This window comes from Stigmatopora nigra, chromosome 14 (genome assembly GCF_051989575.1).
Source record: "Stigmatopora nigra isolate UIUO_SnigA chromosome 14, RoL_Snig_1.1, whole genome shotgun sequence".
NCBI classification, from domain to species: Eukaryota; Metazoa; Chordata; class Actinopteri; order Syngnathiformes; family Syngnathidae; genus Stigmatopora; species Stigmatopora nigra.
Genome location: NC_135521.1, coordinates 1,614,675 through 1,635,763, shown reverse-complemented (window position 1 = coordinate 1,635,763; position 21,089 = coordinate 1,614,675). Strand labels below are relative to the sequence as shown.

The 21,089-nt window shown below is 43.4% G+C and overlaps 4 protein-coding genes across 8 annotated transcripts; 2 read left to right on the top strand and 2 right to left on the bottom strand.

Moving 5' to 3' along the window:
* Window positions 1–73: 73 nt before the first annotated feature.
* znf518b (zinc finger protein 518B) lies at window positions 74–4,577 on the bottom strand. 2 transcript variants are annotated; one of them, XM_077732422.1, is made up of 2 exons: window positions 4,432–4,577; window positions 74–3,660 (listed from the first exon to the last, which is right to left on the bottom strand). In XM_077732422.1, the coding sequence occupies exon 2, from the start codon at window positions 3,566–3,568 to the stop codon at window positions 1,283–1,285; it is 2,286 nt and encodes a 761-aa protein (XP_077588548.1). In that variant the 5' UTR covers window positions 3,569–3,660; window positions 4,432–4,577; the 3' UTR covers window positions 74–1,282. The 2 variants fall into 2 exon arrangements, with proteins under 2 accessions (XP_077588548.1, XP_077588549.1); XM_077732423.1 differs by having other exon boundaries at window positions 74–3,649; window positions 4,432–4,550.
* Window positions 4,578–4,798: 221 nt separating this feature from the next.
* Window positions 4,799–9,246, top strand: gsr (glutathione reductase). 2 transcript variants are annotated; one of them, XM_077733447.1, is made up of 13 exons: window positions 4,799–5,108; window positions 5,445–5,622; window positions 6,524–6,550; window positions 6,625–6,713; window positions 6,873–6,942; window positions 7,034–7,181; window positions 7,278–7,332; window positions 7,413–7,512; window positions 7,631–7,867; window positions 8,150–8,261; window positions 8,326–8,457; window positions 8,525–8,658; window positions 8,741–9,246. In XM_077733447.1, the coding sequence occupies exons 1-13, from the start codon at window positions 5,053–5,055 to the stop codon at window positions 8,888–8,890; spliced, it is 1,488 nt and encodes a 495-aa protein (XP_077589573.1). In that variant the 5' UTR covers window positions 4,799–5,052; the 3' UTR covers window positions 8,891–9,246. The 2 variants fall into 2 exon arrangements, with proteins under 2 accessions (XP_077589573.1, XP_077589572.1); XM_077733446.1 differs by lacking the exon at window positions 4,799–5,108 and having other exon boundaries at window positions 5,202–5,622.
* Window positions 9,247–9,512: 266 nt separating this feature from the next.
* On the top strand, window positions 9,513–14,366 carry slc30a9 (solute carrier family 30 member 9). 3 transcript variants are annotated; one of them, XM_077733444.1, is made up of 18 exons: window positions 9,513–9,681; window positions 10,031–10,144; window positions 10,212–10,379; window positions 10,544–10,591; window positions 10,665–10,764; window positions 10,895–10,987; window positions 11,074–11,156; window positions 11,352–11,410; window positions 11,510–11,577; window positions 11,983–12,141; window positions 12,206–12,341; window positions 12,425–12,464; window positions 12,658–12,729; window positions 12,809–12,916; window positions 12,994–13,159; window positions 13,257–13,386; window positions 13,453–13,566; window positions 13,645–14,366. In XM_077733444.1, exons 2-18 carry the CDS (start codon window positions 10,057–10,059, stop codon window positions 13,687–13,689), a joined length of 1,677 nt encoding a protein of 558 aa, XP_077589570.1. In that variant the 5' UTR covers window positions 9,513–9,681; window positions 10,031–10,056; the 3' UTR covers window positions 13,690–14,366. The 3 variants fall into 3 exon arrangements, with proteins under 3 accessions (XP_077589570.1, XP_077589571.1, XP_077589569.1); XM_077733445.1 differs by having other exon boundaries at window positions 9,529–9,681; window positions 9,917–10,144; XM_077733443.1 differs by having other exon boundaries at window positions 9,543–10,144.
* A 1,593-nt stretch (window positions 14,367–15,959) lies between these two features.
* Window positions 15,960–18,126, bottom strand: grxcr1a (glutaredoxin and cysteine rich domain containing 1 a). Its single transcript, XM_077733630.1, has 4 exons — window positions 17,474–18,126; window positions 16,555–16,794; window positions 16,398–16,463; window positions 15,960–16,293 (listed from the first exon to the last, which is right to left on the bottom strand). Exons 1-4 carry the CDS (start codon window positions 17,888–17,890, stop codon window positions 16,114–16,116), a joined length of 903 nt encoding a protein of 300 aa, XP_077589756.1. The 5' UTR covers window positions 17,891–18,126; the 3' UTR covers window positions 15,960–16,113.
* Window positions 18,127–21,089: the final 2,963 nt, after the last annotated feature.

Genomic DNA, 21,089 nt, shown 5'->3' with positions numbered 1-21,089 from the left:
TGCTGGAGCCTATCGTGGATTGACATGCCAATTTTAATTCTTGAGCTAATACACCACAGCTTCTTGCTAAAAGTTTGCTTTTGATCAACATGATCAGGCTTTTAATATAAAAAGACAGTGTAGTTATATTACAAAAATGAACACATGGGCTGCAATAAGGAACATTCGTTATAAAAAAAAATTAGTCAGTCATAGCAGATTCAAGATTGCACTGTTTGAATATTTCAAAAACATTTCATTAGTTCAGAACCTCAATAAAATTAAAATCAAACATTGGATGTTTGGCAGGGAGGTACAACCCCTCAACTACAACATCACATGTACCGTAGTCTACTTCTTAAATTCCCTAAATGAGCGTCTTAAAGGGCAGAACCATCTTGTGTATACTTCATTATGGTTATTTAGAAAAATTCATCTTTACAGAAAAGAATTTAGATGAATATAGCCAAAGAAAAAGACATGATCTGTGGACAAAAAAGATTGGAAGGCGTACCTAATATTATGGCCGGGCTATCCGGACCTAAATATAAGAAATAAAATTGGGATATACAAATAAATTCAGTGTACATGATGCACAGAAAGGTTCACGAACCAAAATATAGTAAATCATTTTGAAGCATAGACACTTTTAAACCAGCATAAGACTGTGGTAATATAATACAATCAGCATTGAATGATATGAAGGCCATTTATATATAATTTGGAGTCATAACTCTTCCACTCTGTACATCTACTCATATCATTTAAGAAAAGGAATGTAACATGCTTAACATGATAAAAAGAAATGCTGGTGGGCATCTATGTATACGAGTTTATGTACAAATATCAACCCCAAAAAAGTAATTACACAAAATAGCTTTAGAGCCCCCTTGCGGACAAAGTTGGTCATTACCGTAGGAGTGATGAAGAGCAACTTCCAAATTGAAGTCAATGTAACATATCAACAAACAGGAGAATAAACAAAGAATATACAAGTTTGAGTACTTATGCCAAGTTGAACATGTCCACATAACACTTCATTTTATATCTCAGGAGGGGTAAAAATTATTTTAAATTTAATTTTAAAATTATTTTAAAGTATTTTGCTGTTTGTTTAGGTGCACTTGAGCAAGGCACCACATGTTTACTAACTGCTAGAGCCAATCTGGATTGGTTGGCGGCCAATCTCAGGCACAGAGAGAAAAACGACTATTCAGACACAAACACTTTAGTTTATATACAAATTGGTCTTTAAACAAGAGTGCATCAGTTCTTATATGGACATGAGAAGCTTGAAATGGCCTTACTGGGAAAATCGAACGGTGCAGCCCGTCACCTCATATTTCTGCCCGACTACTTTCCCCAGCCTCATCTTCAATATTTGGCACTTTGCTGCCTTTGCGGGGATTCTGGCGTAAGGGACGGCGTCCAGCATGTGTTGCAGGGTTCGCCGTGGCTTGGGGTGATTGAGCACGACCACCGGCTGGTTCAGGCTCGGGCTCATGACTGATTGCCCTACCTTGAGTGGCATAAGGCAGATGGCGTTGTGAGGGGGTTTGGGTCGGTGACCGACGTCCGCCGGCACTCGGGTCGTCCAGACGCCGTCCACTCTGGTCAGTGGAACGGTCACGTATTTGAAAATGTCATGTTGGCTATTGACATGGGTGACAGTGGGCGTGTCCAACAGGTTTTGGGCATCTTCGGATTTCAAGTTGGGAGCGAGACCGCCATTGTCCGTCTGCGTGGAGCTGCTTTTTTCCAACTTGACGTCGGGCTTGACGTCAAGCGATGGCGAGATAGGCGGCTCTTGAGCCACTTCTTCTTTACTTTCTACTTTGACCGGATCTTGAACCACTTCTTTACCTTCTACTTTGACCGAACCATAGGTCGGGTTGACCCGCAACTGGTCTTTATCATCGACGTTTGGCGCCAACGTATCAGCGGCGTCCATCACGATATCCCGCAGCGCCCTGACGAGCGGTCGCATGGCAGCTTGGGAATTTTCCGGTTCTTGGCTGAGGGAAAACACGGAGGAGATGACTGGGAAACCCTCTGGTTTTGGAGTGTCTCTTTCAGAAGACTGCTTAACGCCAACATGGACACCCTGAGACCAAGCTGGACCAATTTTTGACTCGGGGTGGTAAGACCCCACGGGTATCTGGGTAGTGAAGTTTGTCTGCTCGTTGATTTGACTTGGATTAGAGGAACGAGGAGTAACGGTCTTCTGTTGAGGCTTCACCTTTGGAGGTAGCACTTTGACGGTTTGGAGTTTCGAGGACGCCGGTTTGTGTATTTTCTGAGTTACCCGCACTGGCGTTCCCACCACCTTGGGCGTGATTACCACCTTGGGCGTGTCTTTGATATAAGGGCTATTGTTATTATCATTGAGGCAAACCACGCTAGGTGGACGTTCCAGAAAACCTTCTTCATGAGTTCCAGTCCTCTTTCCAGTCCAAGGAGTAGTACTCTCCAGAATAGTCTTCAGTCCCTCGTCTCGTTTTTGCCAAGATATCTTTTGAACGGGCTGTCCGAAGGAGCTGAAAGCGCCAGTTTCAATGGGAATGTTGGGGAGTTTTGCTTGACTGGAGACTGACAGACTCTGTGAGGAAGGGTATTCTATCGTTTCTGGATGGCAGACAGTTTTGAAAACCTTAGTCCAGGTTTCTAAGTCAATAACATCCTGTGACGTCCTCTTCAGTGTAGGTTTCTCTTTGTTGGCTTGATTTAAAACGAGGCTACTGGCTGTGCTTACTGGTTTAGTAGCCTGGCTTTGATGAAATGTCGTTTTGACGGCTGTCGGTTTATTTTCCGGAATAATATTTCTGTTAACCGTGGACCGGACCGCAATGGGAGGCTGTGATTTGGATGCAGAAGTCTTAGATTCGATGACATTTTGTTTGGGTAGAGTTCGCGAGGCTCTCATTTCGGCCTCTTTTTCGTGTCGTGACACCAGTCGGAGTTTGAGTTCCTTTGACCCATTGACGGTTTTCACTTCCACCAGTTCAACCAGGCAACCGGCCGGGATGCTGATTTCCTCCGGGAGCGAAACCGTTAAAGCCCGGTTTGAATGAATACCGCTCTCCGAGACAGCATTTGAAAAAAATGGAAGTATTTTATTAATTGACCTATCTTCTTGCACATCTTTTGATCCAGGACTGAAGGCAGGCGTATGGAGGGATGGCAAAACCGCGGGTTGCGTCAAATTCTGGGCCGGTAGGGCGTTGAAAAAGTGGGCGTCTTTGTTGGCACTGGCCTTTTTGAGTCCTTGATTAATGTTTTTGGAGTGCACGCGCTCAATGTGCTTCAAAAGACTTGCATTGCGGGAGTAGGACAGTTTGCAGTGGGGGCATTTGAGAGACGATTTGAAGGATTCTTCCCTACCTAATGGGACGTTTTGGCAGTGAAGACAGCACGGCTTGGACGCCATGTGCTCGTACGTATGTCTTTTGAACAAGTTGACGTCAACGGTTGAAAAGTCACATTTGGGGCATTGCTTTGGATCAAGGAACCTCGGCGTGAGGACCATGTCGTCACCTGGTTGTCTGGTGGGCCCAAAGAAGGGAAAGCGCTGGCAGTTGACGGACTTCATGTTGAGTAGCCTTGTCCGACCGGCGGGCGGCAGCTGCACGGGCGGATTCACACCGACGTCCGCATGCCTCTCCACTGTCGGCTGTAGAATACCTTGACATACGAGTGTCCCAACATATGAGAAATTTGAGATACGAGGGCATTTTTGTCACATTTTCTTGCAGATCACAACCATGTATTTCTTACTTTGTGAGCAAAGCTGGTGATCTAGAACAATTAAAAACATGTTCTATTGCAATATCCTATTTTAGGTGTTCTTTCAGGAGGATGGGAATGGATTAATTTGTTTTCAGTTCTTTTATATTTGGGAAAAATTGATTTGAGTAGGACTACATTGACATACGAGCTCGACCCGAGAACATGTTGAGCTCGTATCTCAAGGTATGACGTCTACACCGTGGAGGGGTGTCAAAGTGGCCCGCTAAGGGGGTCCGATCCGGTCTGACAGCATTTTTTTGGAAGTGACAAACAAGAGGCCTTGCAGAAAATCCCTCAAAATACATGGGAAATAACCTGTACGTCTTTGAAAATTGAAATGTGAAAAAAAGTTATGCAAATGAACTCGTTGCGTGCTATTGACAGTGATAGATGTCCAATTTTGAGACAAAAATTAACCGATCCGGCCCACATCAGGATTTATTTGGCATGAATGTGGCTCGCCAACCACACGGACTTTGACACGGATCCTCTACGGGAATTTTCCCAAATGAGAAAGATAACTATTTGATGACGAGTGTTGATGATAAACGTTCACGTTGGTTCAATGTAAAGGCCCGAAAGCTTCTGTGGCAAACGGGGATGAGGAAGATCCGATGCCATAGTTCAAAGATCTGATGGCTAGATAGATGAATGTTGCTTACGTACCTTATTGCAGAGTATTAAAATACATTTTGGATGGATATTTTGGAGGCAGTAAAGCTCCTCGTCTGTGGGAGTCGATTTGTCGTTAGCCTGTATTTGATTAGCATGCTAGATGAATGCCGGATACGATTGAACCTACTTTCAAAATAAAGACTACATATTACTTATACATATTTACTTTATATTTTTTTTATATTTAAAAAATGCTCAAATGCGTAGTTGTACATTTTAATAAACAACTAATTATCTAGAAGTGAATACAAATCTGATGAGGTCGTAGTATATGATATAAATTGTGAAATGCAAGACGGTATTTGAGATGCGGTGTTTTACGTCGAAAACACAAACCGGAATATCGTAATGATCACTATTTTGGAAGGAAATAATAATAATATATTCGTGTAGCACCAGTGCTACTAAAATATACTTAAAACGAAAGTATTGCGATATTGGATTTAAGATGGATAACCTCAACATTTTCTAAAAACACAATATTTATTCCGATTCATTGCAATATTTTCTATACTGCAAGACATCAACTTTAACACATCATGTATTCTTAAAATAGAAATATATATAGCTACAATTTCACTCCACACAATATAACAACAAAGTGACGCAACTATGTTGTTTGCAAGGATGAGCAGGCTCCTTCAAACACGATCAAGTTCACTGACGGGGTATGTTAGATGCGCTTTTATTTATTTGGTCTGATATTGATGCATCAAAGTCCAAGTTAATTAGAATAATGACAATTTCAAGTCTCGCCGGTCTCGTTTTCGTCTGCCGTTGTCTAGGCAGCATCACCGTGACCATTGTGGGGACGCTTTCTAGGATTACACACTATTGTTGTTCTTCATAATGACACAGCAACCACTGGCTTTTGCTTGACCCTCCCTCTGCCTCGTTTGTCCCACACCCCCCTCGCGTATCAGCTTCCTGGTTATGGCGATCATAACCCGCCTAACTAGCTCACAAACTTCCTTTCTTTCCATCTTCTCATCGTCCATCGCCAGGCATTTCTCGTCTTACGGTGTAAATCGTCGCGGAATGGCAGCGAAAGCGGGCGAGGTCACCCGGTTCGACTTCCTGGTGGTCGGCGGGGGATCCGGAGGTCTAGCGGGGGCACGGAGGGCGGCCGAACTGGGGGCAAACGCCGCCGTCATCGAGAGTAATAGACTCGGAGGTACCTGCGTGAGTAACTTGTCTGACTTTTATTATTGACCCTAAAGTATACACAGAAATAACTAAGAAAGTTCTAAAATAGTAAACAGTCTGGTCATTGCACAATGTCTTACAGGTTTCATCTTGTTCATTTATTTCCTTGTGTATTGTTCTATATTCAAGTAAAGTTGTCCAGAATGAGTTGGGTAAGGTTAGCTGATTTTAATCTAAATGCATGAAATAGTTCAGCTATACTTCAATGAAACGACATGTAGTTTTTTTTTTGGGTGCAAGTCGTTAGTTGCTTTTGACAGTGTATACTCTAGGGTCCATCCCGTTTTAAATAGGGTTAGAAGCTATGGGGGGCTCAGAATAGAGCGAAGTGGCTCGGGCATCAGATTGGGATGCCTCCCGGGTGAGTTGTTTCGGGGGATCTTCGTGAAAAGATGATCCAGACAGAGATCGGGGGATTGTAATGTGCCACTTTACCCTGACCAGGTGACCAGAAGGCTGCCCAAGCCACCTCCTTGATGATGATTATGGAGGAAAATCATTGAATGTAAAAGTTAATTAAAAAAAAGCGATCAAAAAAGTCAGTCAGATGAACTTTCATTTTTATACTGTTAGAGTATTAGTATGTTGTGTGAGGGAATTTTCCGTGAAGAAGCGGCTCTTCAATTTCTTAATATTAAATACTGTATGTTACTCTAAGAAGGGCGTTATTTTATTTTCGCAGGTGAACCTCTTTGTGTCATGGGATAAGCGTAGTGACATTGTGACAAGGGGAAGTTACGTAAAGGGAAATGTTGCGCTTTTACGAGAATCGTTTTTTTTGCTACATACCGGTTGTAGTGGACAAATGTTATGTATGTACAGTATGAAATTACTATTGTCAAACTTACCCAAGAATATGTGCTTTTCATTTTTACAGGTCAACGTTGGCTGTGTCCCAAAGAAGGTAAAAACAGCACAATTGCCATATTTTGTCAAAAAGTTGACTTCAATTTAACGCTCGTCACTCTTTTTTTCAAGGTCATGTGGAACGCGGCAGTCCACGCAGAGTTTCTCCACGATCACGCCGATTATGGATTTGACGTGAAGAACGTTCATTTCAGTTGGGAGTAAGTATTTATTTGTATTTTTTTTTTATGTTTTTGTTTTGTTGGAAAACCAGTTATGGCCAAAGATAGCCATCATATTGTGTACCTGATCTGTGTATTCACTATTCAACATATTTTGTGATATAAAACGTGTAAATCTGTCATTGAATGTGTTTCCAGAAAACTGAAAGCTAAAAGGGATGCCTACATCAGTCGCCTGAATACCATTTACCGCAACAATCTCGATAAGGTAGGGTCACATTTTCAACCATGTGTTAAGTTGTACTTCTTAAAACATAAAAAATAATGACGCTATGCTTTAAACACTTCATCCTGGACAGGCTAACATCACAACAATTGAAGGTCACGCCAGGTTCACAAACGATACTCAGCCGACTTTGGAGGTCAACGGCAAGAAGTACACCGCGCCTCATATTCTCATCGCCACTGGGGGGCAACCACTTGTCCTGTCCGATGCTGAGGTTCCAGGTGGGAATTTGATTTAAATCAACAAACGTCTAGATGTGTTATGTTGTGACTTGTTGAAGTCATCGCCATTGTTATCATCTGATTTCCTCAATCCAGGAGCAAGCCTGGGCATCACCAGCGATGGCTTTTTTGAACTTGAAACCCTTCCAAAGTAAGCATACACATTTACGCTTACTTGAAAATAATGATACTAAGCCTACATGGAAATAAACAATATATTTTGGTCAACAGACGGAGTTTGGTGGTGGGCGCTGGTTACATCGCGGTGGAGATGGCGGGCATCCTCGCTACCCTCGGTTCGAAAACATCCCTCATCATACGACAGAATGAGGTAAAATATATACAGATGCATATGGAAAGTCCAATACTACAATTACTAATTCAAATACCATACAAATTAGACCATTGATAGCAATGTGCTACTTCACTCATGTTAAATTGTTCTGTAGGTTTTGAGGAATTTTGATAGCTTTATAAGCACCAACTGCACCAAAGAACTGCAGAACTCTGGCGTGGATTTGTGGAAGAACTCCCAGGTGACGTCGCTGCGTAAAACGGACAAAGGGTTGGAGGTGACAATCGCCACCAAAGGCGAGAAGGACAGCCGCACTATTTCGGAAGTGGACTGCGTCCTGTGGGCCATCGGTAGGATGCCCAACATCGACGGTTTAAATGTCGGCCAGTTGGTACGTATATGTGATCCAAATAGGAGATTTTATGCTCAAACCTGTTCTACAATCTGTTACATGGTCAAATTCTATTTTTTTAATTAACGCTAACATTCTTGTGGCATTCTACTTCAATTAGACCTCAATATTTGACCCACATTTCCACACAGTGGATTGCAAACACTCGCATTAGCTCAACAGGAAAATCTGGTCTAATGATGCATTGGAATGTTTGGATAGAACCAATTTCTCTTTGTACTGGATTGTCCATTAACAACATTAACCTGTGTGTGTTATCAGGGCGTGGACACGGATAAACAGGGTCACATTGTGGTGGATGAGTACCAAAACGCCAGTCGCCAAGGAATCTACGCTGTCGGAGATGTTTGCGGAAGAGCTCTTCTTACACCTGGTAAAATTGGACTTATTAGTTCAATTTTATCATTGGATTAACTGGACATTTGGTTTCTCATCAGTTGCTATCGCTGCTGCCCGGAAGTTAGCACACAGACTGTTCGAGGGCAAAAAGGACTCCAAGTTGGACTACTCCAACATTCCCACCGTAGTCTTCAGCCATCCCCCCATTGGCACAATGGGCCTGACAGAAGGTACATTAGGAAGCATCACACCCTTAACTTGGTTACCCTCAATTGTACTTTTTTTTTTTTTTTACAGAGGAAGCCATAAGTAGCAGCGGCAAGGAAAACGTGAAGGTCTACCAGACCACCTTCACGCCACTTTATCATGCCATCACAACCCGGAAGACTCTCTGCCTCATGAAGCTGGTTTGCGTTGGCGAGGAAGAAAAGGTAGGTGTCTTCAACAGATCAACATTTTTTTTAATTCTTGCAAAGTTTCATTTATTTATTTGTTATTGTTTTTCACCCCAAGGTTGTAGGTTTGCACATGCAGGGTCAAGGCTGTGATGAGATACTGCAGGGCTTCGCCGTGGCTATCAAGCTCGGCGCTACCAAGGCAGACTTCGATAAGACCATTGCCATTCACCCCACTTCCGCCGAGGAGCTCGTCACAATGCGTTAATAGAAAACCAGCCAACCAGGCCTGCTTGATAACCTTTTTTTTAAAATTTAATTCACTCAAGTGACCTTTGTTCTGCACAGCTTTTCCTTTTTTTCTGCCTCAGGAGTTGTAGCTTTCTAAAATTGTACTGTAATTGGGTCATTCAAATTAATTCTTTTTTTTTTTTTTAAGTAAATGATGGAGTGATAATATAGAAAGTCCAAAGACCTCAATCGTATTGTATGTTTGATTCTCAGTCAGTCCATTTTTTTCCAAAAACTTCTACCTAATGGGGTATCTCCCTAGGATAAATTACAGATCACACATGTACTGTACTGTCATGAAGAATCAATAAATATGAATTATGTTTTCATACATTTTATGCATTGTCCTTGCCTTTTTCCCCTCTAAGACATCTTATTTGTAGTCTAGTGTATACAAAAAAATGAGTTTTAAACGTCAGATCCATATCATTATAATATTGCATACGTAGGGCAAAGCCTAAAAGTTAGCGTCATAAAGTTGATCAAAAGATCCATTGACTAGTGTTATGATCTACGAATGATACTGACACAAAATGGCCGACAATTATAACGACCGTCCTTCTGGCTTACAGGTCGTAATAGCATCTAGTGTTGTTTGTGCTATCTGTGGATTCCACAACTCGTTCCACGAGAGGATTACCGTTACGTCATAGAGTGTCACGGGTCACGTGCCCGGCATGTTTGTAGCACTTACCTTGCTGTTTGTCCATAGATTAGCAAAAATGGGCACCAGTATCGACTATGCCGGACTTACCTCACCGTAAATCGGTATGACATTTGTCAAAGATCCTTTTACATTTTAGTGTTTGTGAGTTTAGCAAATATCTGCGCCGTCTTGCAGATCGTTCTTCGACTTTTAATACAAGTCATTCGGCTTTACTGCTTTAGCATCGTTAGCCTAACCGATTCCAACATTTTGTTGACCTCATCGTCAACCTCAAGATCCGAGTAATTTATCGCCAGAATCTATTGTTTTATTTGTGTGGTATTGGTTTCCGATCAGTTTCTTGACGGTGTCATGCCCGGAGTGTCATCACCTCCGGAGTCGAGCTGTTTGAATGAGTTGAAATCGACATGCGAAGGTAGCATCTTTTACCGGGATTTGATTTTCTGCTAGTCGGGTTACTACATCAGTTCGCCGGGATGCTGCCGAGCCTGGCCCACAGACCGTGGCAGGTCTTCTGCAGGCTTTCCTGGCGGCACCAAGCCAGCTTTCCCCAGCCGTGCCTCGGTGAGATCTCGCCTAAAACTGACTCTGTGCTTTGCCCGATTTACTGTTTAATGTTTACATCTTGCAGGCTGGAGAACAGGGGCCAAATCCAGCTCTGTGTTCAGATTCATGGACTGTCGCGTTGCCTCGCTGGGAGCAGCCACGGTCCAATTCTACTCCACAGACGGCAAAGATGGACCTCCTTCATCTCCGTCGAATACAACTGAAAAAGTGAAAGCCAACATAACTATGACAGGTGACAAGTTGTTCCCAAATATGACAGCATCACCTAAAAAAAAAGTAGCAATGCAGTGCAATGAAATGTAAAACTTTGTCGAAAATATCTTATTTATGTCTTTTTATTGTTTGAAACTACTGAAAACATGGAGTCTCTTTACATTTTATGTGCTTCTTTCTTAGCTTCTGCAATTAAAGGCTTGACAAAAGCAGAGAAGATTCAAGTGAAAGGTAATTTAAAATCATAAGATTTTTATTTTTTCCATGTCCTTCACCCCTGTCTAAACAAATTTTCTCCCCTCAGTCCGAGCCGTCCTGAAAAAGCGCGAATACGGCGCCAAGTACACTCAGAATAACTTCATCACAGCCGTCCGAGCAATGAATGAGTTCTGTCTAAAACCAAGGTAGCCTTCCACATCCCTTCCCCCCTTCGCATTCCTTCTGACTTAACGAAGGACTGAATGGCTACCATTAGTCGCTAATGAGGAGCGTCCTCTTCTCACACGAGCATTTGTGGCCTTTTTCCCCCGACAGCGACTTGGAGCATCTTCGCAAGATCCGGAGGCGGAGCCCCCACGATGACACTGAAGCATTCACCGTGTTTCTGCGTTCGGATGTGGAGGCAAAGTTAGTGTTGTGCCACTTCCCGGGAGTTATTTTTCAAAATAAAATGGTCGTTAATGTTGCATTACTGTATTGTTTTGGTATTTTAGAGCTCTGGATGTGTGGGGGAGCCAAGAAGCCCTGGCGAGGGAGAGAAAACTACGCAAAGAAGTGGAAAGAGAGTACCAAGAAAGTAAGAGTGTGAAAATATTACAGTTTATAGTACTCCCAGTTAAGCCAAAAAATGATTTTCTCAGTTGCACATCTGGAAAAATGAGATGCTGAGAAATTGAAATTGCTTTTCATTTAGCAACGTATGCAAATGTGGGTTTAATTAGATAATATAAATGATAAAAATGATTTTCCGTCGTTTTTTTATCTCCTCCAGATATCTTCCGTAGTCAGCAGCTGTTGAAAGAATACAAAGATTTCTGGGGGAACACTAAGGTAAATATGTTTAGAAAAACTGGATTTAGAAATGTTGCCATGGAAGACAAAGTATAAAATGATTATAACTTAATTTTAAAATGTTCTCTTCTCGTACAGCCTCGATCAGGCAAAAGGACGACATTTCTCCAAGGTCCGGGAAAAGTGGTCATGGTCGCCATTTGCATGTGAGTCAAGGATTGTCGTAGTTTTTCACGTTTTTTTGTGTTACTCGTACGTTTTTGTATGCTTTAGCCCCCAAGTAAGAAAATGAGAGTGTTGCCTCCTCACATGAGGGGCTGGGCTACTTCATTAAGATGATTGGGTTAGAGGACACATGCAGTTAGTCACATGAACCCGAGATGCTCTCTTCGATTAGGGCGTGGAAAAAAAAGGCTTAGGGAAGATTTAATTTGGCGATTAAGATTATTAAGACCATCCCAATGTAACTCTGACTCACAGGACAAACCATTATATACACTAGAGACAACAAAAGACACAAATCATGCCCATGGACTCTTTTAAAAAATGTTATAAAGAGTCAATGACCTCCACATTTCTACGATATTTGACTATTCTGTCTTTGTTCACAGAAATGGCTTAAACTTCTTCTTCAAGCTGTTGGCATGGGTCTACACGGGCTCGGCGAGCATGTTCTCCGAGGCCATCCACTCTCTAGCCGACACTTGCAATCAGGCCCTGTTGGCTCTGGGCATCAGCCAGTCCATTCGCAACCCCGACGCCGGCCATCCGTAAGCACCACCCGATGCACTTTGGTCCACCACGAAAACAAAAATAATTAAATTGCGCTTCCAGGTACGGCTTCTCCAACATGCGCTACATCGCCTCCCTCATCAGCGGCGTAGGCATCTTTATGATGGGCGCCGGCCTCTCCTGGTACCACGGAATCATGGGACTTCTGCACCCGGAGCCCATGGAGTCTTTGCTATGGGTGTTTGTCCTCTCAATTTGGCTCCCTCTCTGTTCGTATTTGTATTTGGGGAATGTGCTGAAAATCTGCTTTCTCTGTGGCAGGCATACTGCATTTTGGCTGGTTCGCTGGTGTCTGAAGGAGGTAGGTCCATGTAATATAAAGTTATTTTAAGATTTTTAAGGAGATTGTCTTGTAGCCAATTCATATATCAGGGGAAAAAAATCCTCAAATAATTTTTGCCTCAAGACCGTAGTTGAATACATTCACCAAAAAAATAAAAATTAAATTCAACATTAAAAATGGCTGTTTATTTATTTGTTTTGTATTCCTCCAGCCACACTCCTGGTAGCCATCAACGAGATCAAGAGAAGCGCCCAAAACCACGGACTCTCCTTCTACGAATATGGTGGGTGTCATTCAAGTAAAAAGGCACTTTGACACAAATGTATAGACCGATAATGACCAAAAGTGTATCTCGTGCGCAGTCATGCAGAGTCGAGATCCAAGTACCAACGTCGTTCTACTTGAGGACACCGCTGCAGTGCTCGGGGTGATCATGGCCGCCGGCTGCATGGGACTCACCTCCCTCACAGGTAAGCTTACAGTCATGTGAGTTTAACTCCACCATGGACGTTAAATGATGAGAATTTCCACGTTTTATTGATGCCAGGGAATCCGTACTACGACAGTCTGGGCTCATTGGGAGTAGGAACGCTTCTTGGAACCGTGTCGGCGTTTCTCATCTACACCAACACAGAGGCGCTGCTGGGGCGCTCCATCCAGCCCGAGAGCGTCCAGAAACTTACGGAGTTCTTGGAGAATGACCCCGCCGTCAGGTACCGTATTTCTCGCATATACAGCTTAGGTAGCCGCAGAGAGATAACTAAAACAAAACTTCACCATGTCAACCTTTTTGTTTTTTGTTGGGTTCAGGGCCATCCACGACGTGAAGGCCACGGATATGGGACTCAGCAAAGTGCGCTTTAAAGCCGAAGTCGACTTTGATGGACGGGTGGTGACCCGCTCCTATCTGGAAAAGCAAGACATTGACCAAATCCTAAACGTGAGTCTCCTCGACGCAAATGGAAAGTCCAGGTCTGAGTGTTAATGCTTTTTGGTGCCCATGCAGGACATTCAGCAGGTGAAGACCCCAGAAGAGCTTGAGAACTTTATGCTGAAACACGGTGAGAACATTATCGACACCCTGGGAGCTGAGGTGGACCGCTTGGAGAAGGAACTCAAGGTATGTGGAACCTGTAGGTCTGTGGTAACAACTCATATGATCAGAACCATTTCTTTAACCACTTGTCCTCTTCCACAGCAACGTAACCCAGAGGTCCGCCATGTGGACCTGGAGATCTTATAGTCACAAAGTATAGTACTTTAAAGATGAAGAAGAGGCGCCCGCCTCTCATTCCTAACGACAAAGTCTGCCTCCTCACAAGTTAACAGTCCCAATTTTCCTCTCATTTCAGCATAGAAATAATAGTTTTTTTGTTTTTTTAAATAGTTTTTCTGGCTGATGAATTTTATCACCAAGCAAATCACCATACAACAACCGACTTTACCTGATAAAGATGATTTACTGCAAACCGAGTGTACGAAGTGGGAAGCTTAAATAATAAACTAGTCTAGGGTGTAGTACGAAGGCAGCTGGGGTAGGCTCCGGCACCCCCCGTGAGCTTGATCAGAATTGATAGTGTTCAAAATGAATATAATGATCGGCAAAACAATATTAAAGCACATAGCCAGTTTGGGATTTATTTTTTAATATGACAAGGTAAGCAAAAATAGTTATGGCTGCTCAGAAGATACTACCTGCCTATTTTGGTAAAATATTATGTATATTGAATATAGCTTTAGCACTCAATGTGCTGCCATGATTTTATTTTCAAAACAACATTTCATCTGAGTTAGGGAGGACTGTAGAGTTGTTTTTTGACATTTTGGGTGTATGTGCAGAGGCGGGATGCATATGTATTGTACTCATACTGGAGTTGGAACAAATTTGCAGAAATAATTTATTAAATTATTTTGATTTCTGTTTTTGCTACGAGTACCCTTTTATTTATTCATTTAGTTTTAAATTGGAATAATTTCTTAGGGCAAAAAGTCCAAAAAGTGCTTTCTGTCCTGCATCCTTCCATTGATGACCTGTAGATGTCGCTTTCGTGCTCAAAAATAGCTGGAGGTGGGCGTTGACGTCACGAGCCACCAGCCCAAAACACGCTGCTGGACTCGGCCACCTTTCTCGTCGCCGTGCACGCGCGTCTCTGTCAATCGCGGGGGCGTGCGTGCACGTGCGCGCGCATGTGAGGGACCAAGCGGACTCCTTCGATCGGAATCGAAGGCACGCGTAAATACGCAACGTTGACGCCGGCTCCATTTTGACGCCGGCGGACGATCGTCTTAGCCATTTGATGGAGGCTGGTCCTCCCCCATTGCATCCCACCTCTCCATCCTCTCATCCCAGCATCCCTCCATCCATCTGTGGTCCATCATTGCGCGCCAAGCTCCCATCCTCCATCACAAGCGGCATCCCAAGGATCTGTTTTTTCTTCCGTCGAGTCCATCTTGGAGGACATCAACAACAACAAGAAGGAGAAGAAGAAGGCATCAATGGCGGAATTTGTCTCCCCCCTCCTTACCTCATCTTCGCATGCTCTTCGCTTTTAGCCTCTTTACGGTGCTGCCTTGTGTGCTCATGTTCAAGCAGCATTGTACAGGGCTATGAGAGCCTAGAGAGGTGGGCGTCCATACATTCGTCCATCTGTCCATCCGTGGGTGACATCATCCCCTGGATTTTGTCCACAAACCAGCTCTCCTGCTCCTGGACCACTACGGTTTTATTTATTTATATATTTATTTTTGGTCTTCAATTTGAGTTGACAACTGGATTTTGACCCACTTATGGGAATCGATGCTTTTGGAACTGCATTGTTTTGGTCATTGGGGAAGAAAAAATAGTTCGTATAGATTTGGTAACGACAATATTTACATTTAGAATGTTTATAGATGATGTAGTAGATCATTTGGGAAAAAATATGACCTATATAATGCAAATGTGATGTTTGTAGATGCAGATACCAGGTGTGTTAATATATATTCCCTTAAACTGGGAAGTCTGGCTGACGTTTAAGAGTCGTTGATGACACTAAATGTCCAATCTGTTTCAGCAAGGAAGGTTGGCAGCTTGGGGTTGTGATTTCTAGGCACTTATTTGCCGTCAGTGGCAGCCAGTGAGATAATAGTGTTCCATTTTGTCGGACTTTTATAGGGTTAAAAGTCATAGAAAAACATGTTTTTCCTGTTTTTATCTCTTTGATTGATGAGTTGCTTGAAACTGGGTACAAAGGCAACTCTCCTCAATGGCATGCCAAAAAATGACAGATTTTTTGTGCACATCATGCACACAATATCACTATTGGCACTTTCCTAGCTTTTTTTTGGATAAGCATCTACTTTTCTGATTTTAAAAATGCTTTTGTGCCTTTTCTTAGTCCATATATTTGACAAAATCAAAGCCCAAAATCTACTATTAGCTTTAAAAATCAACACAAAAAGACCCCCTTTCTTTGTTATTGTAATAAATGTGATTTCCCCAATGCATTTCTCACAGTCGCTTCTTTATTCTTTGTTTACACATAGAAACATGGACAAAACATACAAAAAAAATGCTGACAATGGCAATGGAAGAGGGAAAGTCCATTTTGGGATTATGGGGGGTGTCCCGGGGGTCTCTGTTTTTGAAGTGTTAGTATGTGGAGGCACTTGATTGACACATGCTGGCTCAGTGACTGCAGCTCCCACAAGGCCGCAGTCCATTTTCGTTACAGGAAGTGCACTTGAGGGCTTTAAAGGAGTCCGTGAAGCAGTTGCGAAAGGCGGACATTTTGCTGCCATGGCACGTCGGGCACGGGACGAAGGCGAAGCCCCCGCAGCTCTGGCACGTCTCGGGGTCCTGCACCCGCTGGAAGTAATAGCAGCCGTGAGTACACATCAGCATAAACTACAGATATCATAATTTTTTTTTGGGAAGATATTAGTATCTAAGGAGATAATGACAAAACCAACCTCAATTTTTGTTAGAAGATCTCGCAGTTCTCCTGATTCGTTCATGCTCAGGATCTTCTCAGCACCCTGAAAGCCAAGCATTTATGTCATTAATACCAAAATATCTGATATTCAAAGTTGTTTACCCTGAATTTTAGATCAAAAAATGTCCAGCTACCCCGAGGTAGTGACCGTCCACAAAGACGACAGGCAGCGAGGGAGGCTCCCCTACGCGTTTGCAGCGCTCCTCCAGTTCTTTGCCGTATTCGCTATCCAGAGCGATGTTCCTCTCCACAAATTTGAGCCGGTGGTTCTGGAAGATTTTGCGCACCAGCTCGCAGCGCTCAAAGGTGGTCCTGACCACCCGGAAGCTGGTGGTGTACATGACCATCCGACCCAACTCCAGCAGTAACTCCAACTGGGGCAACAGAAAATAGAATTTCAATGGTGGCAAAGATTCAAAATATTTACATTGTCTCTGAGGAAGACTGGGAATTGAACACACGCACCCTGCAGTCAAGTCATGCAAATTTTCCAATACACCAAAATGCAGCTGCATACTAGAAATCAAATTGTCATTATAAAAAATGACCAAAAATTGCATTATTTTCCAAAAAAAGTCAAATTTTGAATGATTTCTCCAATTCTACTTTATAGGCACCTTGGACAGCTCCGAGCAAGTTTTGTTTAGCGTCCGAGTCGCAATGTCGGACGGACGTGGTTGGTGAAGAATGAAAGATTAATGATATGTCGGGTCAAGTGTGTCAGGAAAAAGTAATCGGGCTAATGAATTCTCAGCACTTTGCTTTCTACCGTGGCGCGACAAAGGGCGCTTTGTTCCTGTTGATGGAACGCCAGCTTCACAGGAAGTAGCGAGCTTTCAATAGAGGGAAATCATGCACAATTGCAGCCAAATTATCTTTGTTTTCCACAAAATTGGCCCTCTTGCTTTGATATCTGTGCCTTTGACCTTCCGGATTTGAATCTCAGTGTGGGTACTCCCCACAAACATGCTCGGTAATAAAAAATCCCCCCAAAATTGATCCATATTTCAACTTTTACCAATCATCCCCAGTCCACGAAATGAAAAGACTTACACTGTTGGAATGGGGCAAGTTTTCAAAGAGCGTCTGACCTGCGCTCACTTTGTGCTTGACCCCCCTCACGGTGCCGTTCCTGCTGCGTATGGTGACCCTTTTGGGGGTGAAGGCCCGCTCCCCCGCCGCCCCCGCCGCGTACGCCAGCAGCTCGTCAGTTTCACTGTCGGTGTCGTCCAGTTCCAACCCCGGGAAGCCTTCTCGGGCGGGGCGATCCCCGTCCCCGCTGGCTAATGAGCTCCCCGTCCCGTCCGAGTCCAGCGAATCGCGGGGCCCCTCGTCCTTGAACATCTCCTTGAGCACGCGGCCGCTGGTCCCCGAGGCCACCCGGAACCTCACCCGCTTCTGGGACTTGACGTGGCCCTCGTCCGCCTGGCCGTCGGCGCTGCGGCGCCCCTGGGCCGCCTCCCCGTCCATGCTCCGGCGCCTCTCTGCCCAGGCTTTACATGACGGGGTTGCAGTTTGGCAGGGAGAGCCCTTCCTCGGAGCTGGCCGTGGATTTAACGGCGTCTTTTAATCCGATCTCCAAAAGGCCGGCGGCCTAAGCTGCCTTCTAGTCACACTCAGCTGCCATTCAATTATGCATGCGCCGTTGCCGCGGCAACCAGAGCGGCCAAGTAAGGGGATCGCGTCGTGTGCATTATGCATCTGGCAACCAAGCTTTGACACGACCACTTCTAATGAGCCCACGCCGTGCGCTTTAATCAAACCCATCGATATCCTTGACCTCATTTTCTCAACCGCTTACCCTCACAAGGATCGCGGGGGTGCTGGAGCCCATCCCATCTGATTTTAGCCCATAAATCTGTGGCCAACCAATCGCAGGGCACAAGGAAACAAAGAACAACCAATCATAGCTATGGTTAGGCAATTCAATCTGTTAGCCAGCTAGCCTAGAATGCATGTTTTGGGCATGCGGGACTGCAGTACCCTGCAGAAAACCCACACCAGCCTAGGGATACCATGCATACCCCACTGGACCCACCTGGGATCGGACACGTGACCCCAAAACTGCGAGGCTGACCCACCATCCACTTTTTCACCGCGCCGTCCCATATACTATGTTCCTGATCCATGACATTTATAGCTATCGGTCACACTTTTGGGGTTTCGGTTAAAAACCAATTGGCTAGAAAAAAATGTCAAATGTAAAATGTGGCAAGGACCTACGACTAGGAAGTGGAATAGTGGGATTTATTGGCACTCCAATGGAAATATTGCACAGCAGGCTGCAACGGATAATAGCGTCTTTGTCTCGGTTAAGCTGCATAAAGCTCAGTGCCCAAGGGTATCTTTGGACTCTGTGTTCTAAGACTACTTTATTAAATTATTAGTCAGAAGGCCTTGTATGCCACAAAGTGCGGGTTACACCCCATATTGCTTGCCAGCCAATCGAGACAATTACCATTTACATGCATATTTATATATAATTTACTAAATAAAGTACTTGAGTAAGTGTACTTTGTACATAATGGTAGAAGACTATTTAAAATACATGCCAACACAACACTAGAAGAAGTTCCACATTTTTGAATGTTTCAAAAGATAATCATAATTTAGCGAGTGCTGTTCATCTTTACAATTGACGACTAGACATGATTGAATATGATCTAGGGAGGGCCTTGTCTAATTATAGTCAATTTCTAGGTAAAAAGAAGCCTTTTGGGGTCAGTTGGTCATCCAGAGCAGTTGACTTGCGAGCCACAAGAGGGCAGAGTTCAGCTCCATACAGAAACCTGTCGCAAAATCCGGTGGATTCCTGCTGTTTTTGACCCCAGGCCAGAAAGATGCTTTGTTTTTCAAGCAGAGAAAGAAGAGGAGAAAAAGGTAAACAACACATTGACATTTTCAATGCAAAAATACACGTTTAACCAATGCCCCTAAGCGAAAAACTGGAATCGCTCCTAAATATGATTTTATCTTTTGGTAGGCCACCACGTTTTTTTTAACTTAATACTCAAAAAAGTTTTTAATTATTCATCCAGGTCATTTTTGCACAACACAAAGACCTAGCCTTCCAATAAGGGTGTGTAGACTTTTTTTAAGCTCTGCAGAACAGCCACAAAAACCCAAACGCCTGTTTGAATTAGTCATCCGCGTTATCACGTGTGCCATAAAACATAAAAGCCAATACATTCACGCGCACGTCGACGCACACTGCACATCATGGAGGAGGCAGGCTTCTTGTCACTGTTGCCTAGCAACCACAGGAACCACACTGCCAAATCCCTGTGATGGCGAGCTGATGTTGAATTAGGCGGCGTGGGGGGGAAGAAAACACAGGCAGTCTTTGGAAAATGAGGAGGAAGAGGAGGAGGAGGAGATTTCCAAAAAGATCTTCTCCTCATCTTTGGACTCGTACACTTCATCCTGCAGTTTTCTCGTGCACTCTTCGATGCATTTCCCCATCAACATGTTCCCCCCAATATGTTATGCATGCATTATTTATCCAGGCTATAAATAGTCGCACTTAAATCCGATCCTTATGCAAATTCACGTGCAACCTGGATGTCAATAAGCCGTACTGTACACGGAGGATGTAGTATACATCATTAAAAGGTTAGTGTGTGAAGAGGAGCGTGCACTGGAGGAAAGGATGTGTGCGAATTTGGAAGTGTGGACCACTGCAGTTCTTGTAAGCGACTACAGTGGTGCTGCTGCTGCATTAATGCTTGGTTGGCCGTGATTCGCATGTAAACTGCAGTGCAGTCTCTACTGTATGCACTAGACAGCATGCATTTACATTACAACTCTATGCTGTGTTTACTTGGCATATGTCTGGGATGGAGAATACATTTGAAATATGCATATAGCTGATATTTAGGGATACAAAAAGTGATGTAAACATGAGAGAAGGCCTTATTTGAAATGATGTCAGTGTTGAAAAGGCTCGGGAAGGATGAGAATGAGGGTATGATAGGAATATTTAAGGGATATATGAGAAGAAAGTGGTGTGATGAGGTCATTAAGCGACCTAAATGGGCCTAAATGCAATACATTCTATGCAAGATAATGTTATTTGTGGATTTAGATTTATGTACACTACATGGTTTAAAAAATAAATACATGGCTCTGTAAAGTGCTTTTTTCCTATTCCACACTTTGCAGAGGGCTGTGAAATGTATATTCTAACTCAAATAAGTCAGATATATAAACATGCTTTGAAATTTGCAGAATGTGATCACTATAAGACTCTAAAATAGTCAAAATTTGAGTTACATTTAAATTGTTAGCCTTGTGCATTTAAAGCAAATGTTAACGACAATTAAATGAGGGATTCTTTCTTTTGCGGTGTACACAGAAAATGCACATACATAGTTTATTTTTGTTTCAATAATATAAAAACAACTTCTAACCACTTTACTAGTTCCCTTTAAACCTTGCACAAAAGCCACCAGCAGAGGGGTCACACTAGTCTAACCAGTTCTTCAAACAAATAATTAATCAACATTAACATCTTAAAACTTCTAAATATGTAAAGAAATAGATATGAAAAATCCACAACTATGACTCTTTTGTCAACTAAAAGGCCAAATCTTTGAGCGTTTTTGCACCCGCTCATCCAACTCCCCCTCATTGCGGCTAGAATTGGTACGGTCCATCGAGCACGACGCCC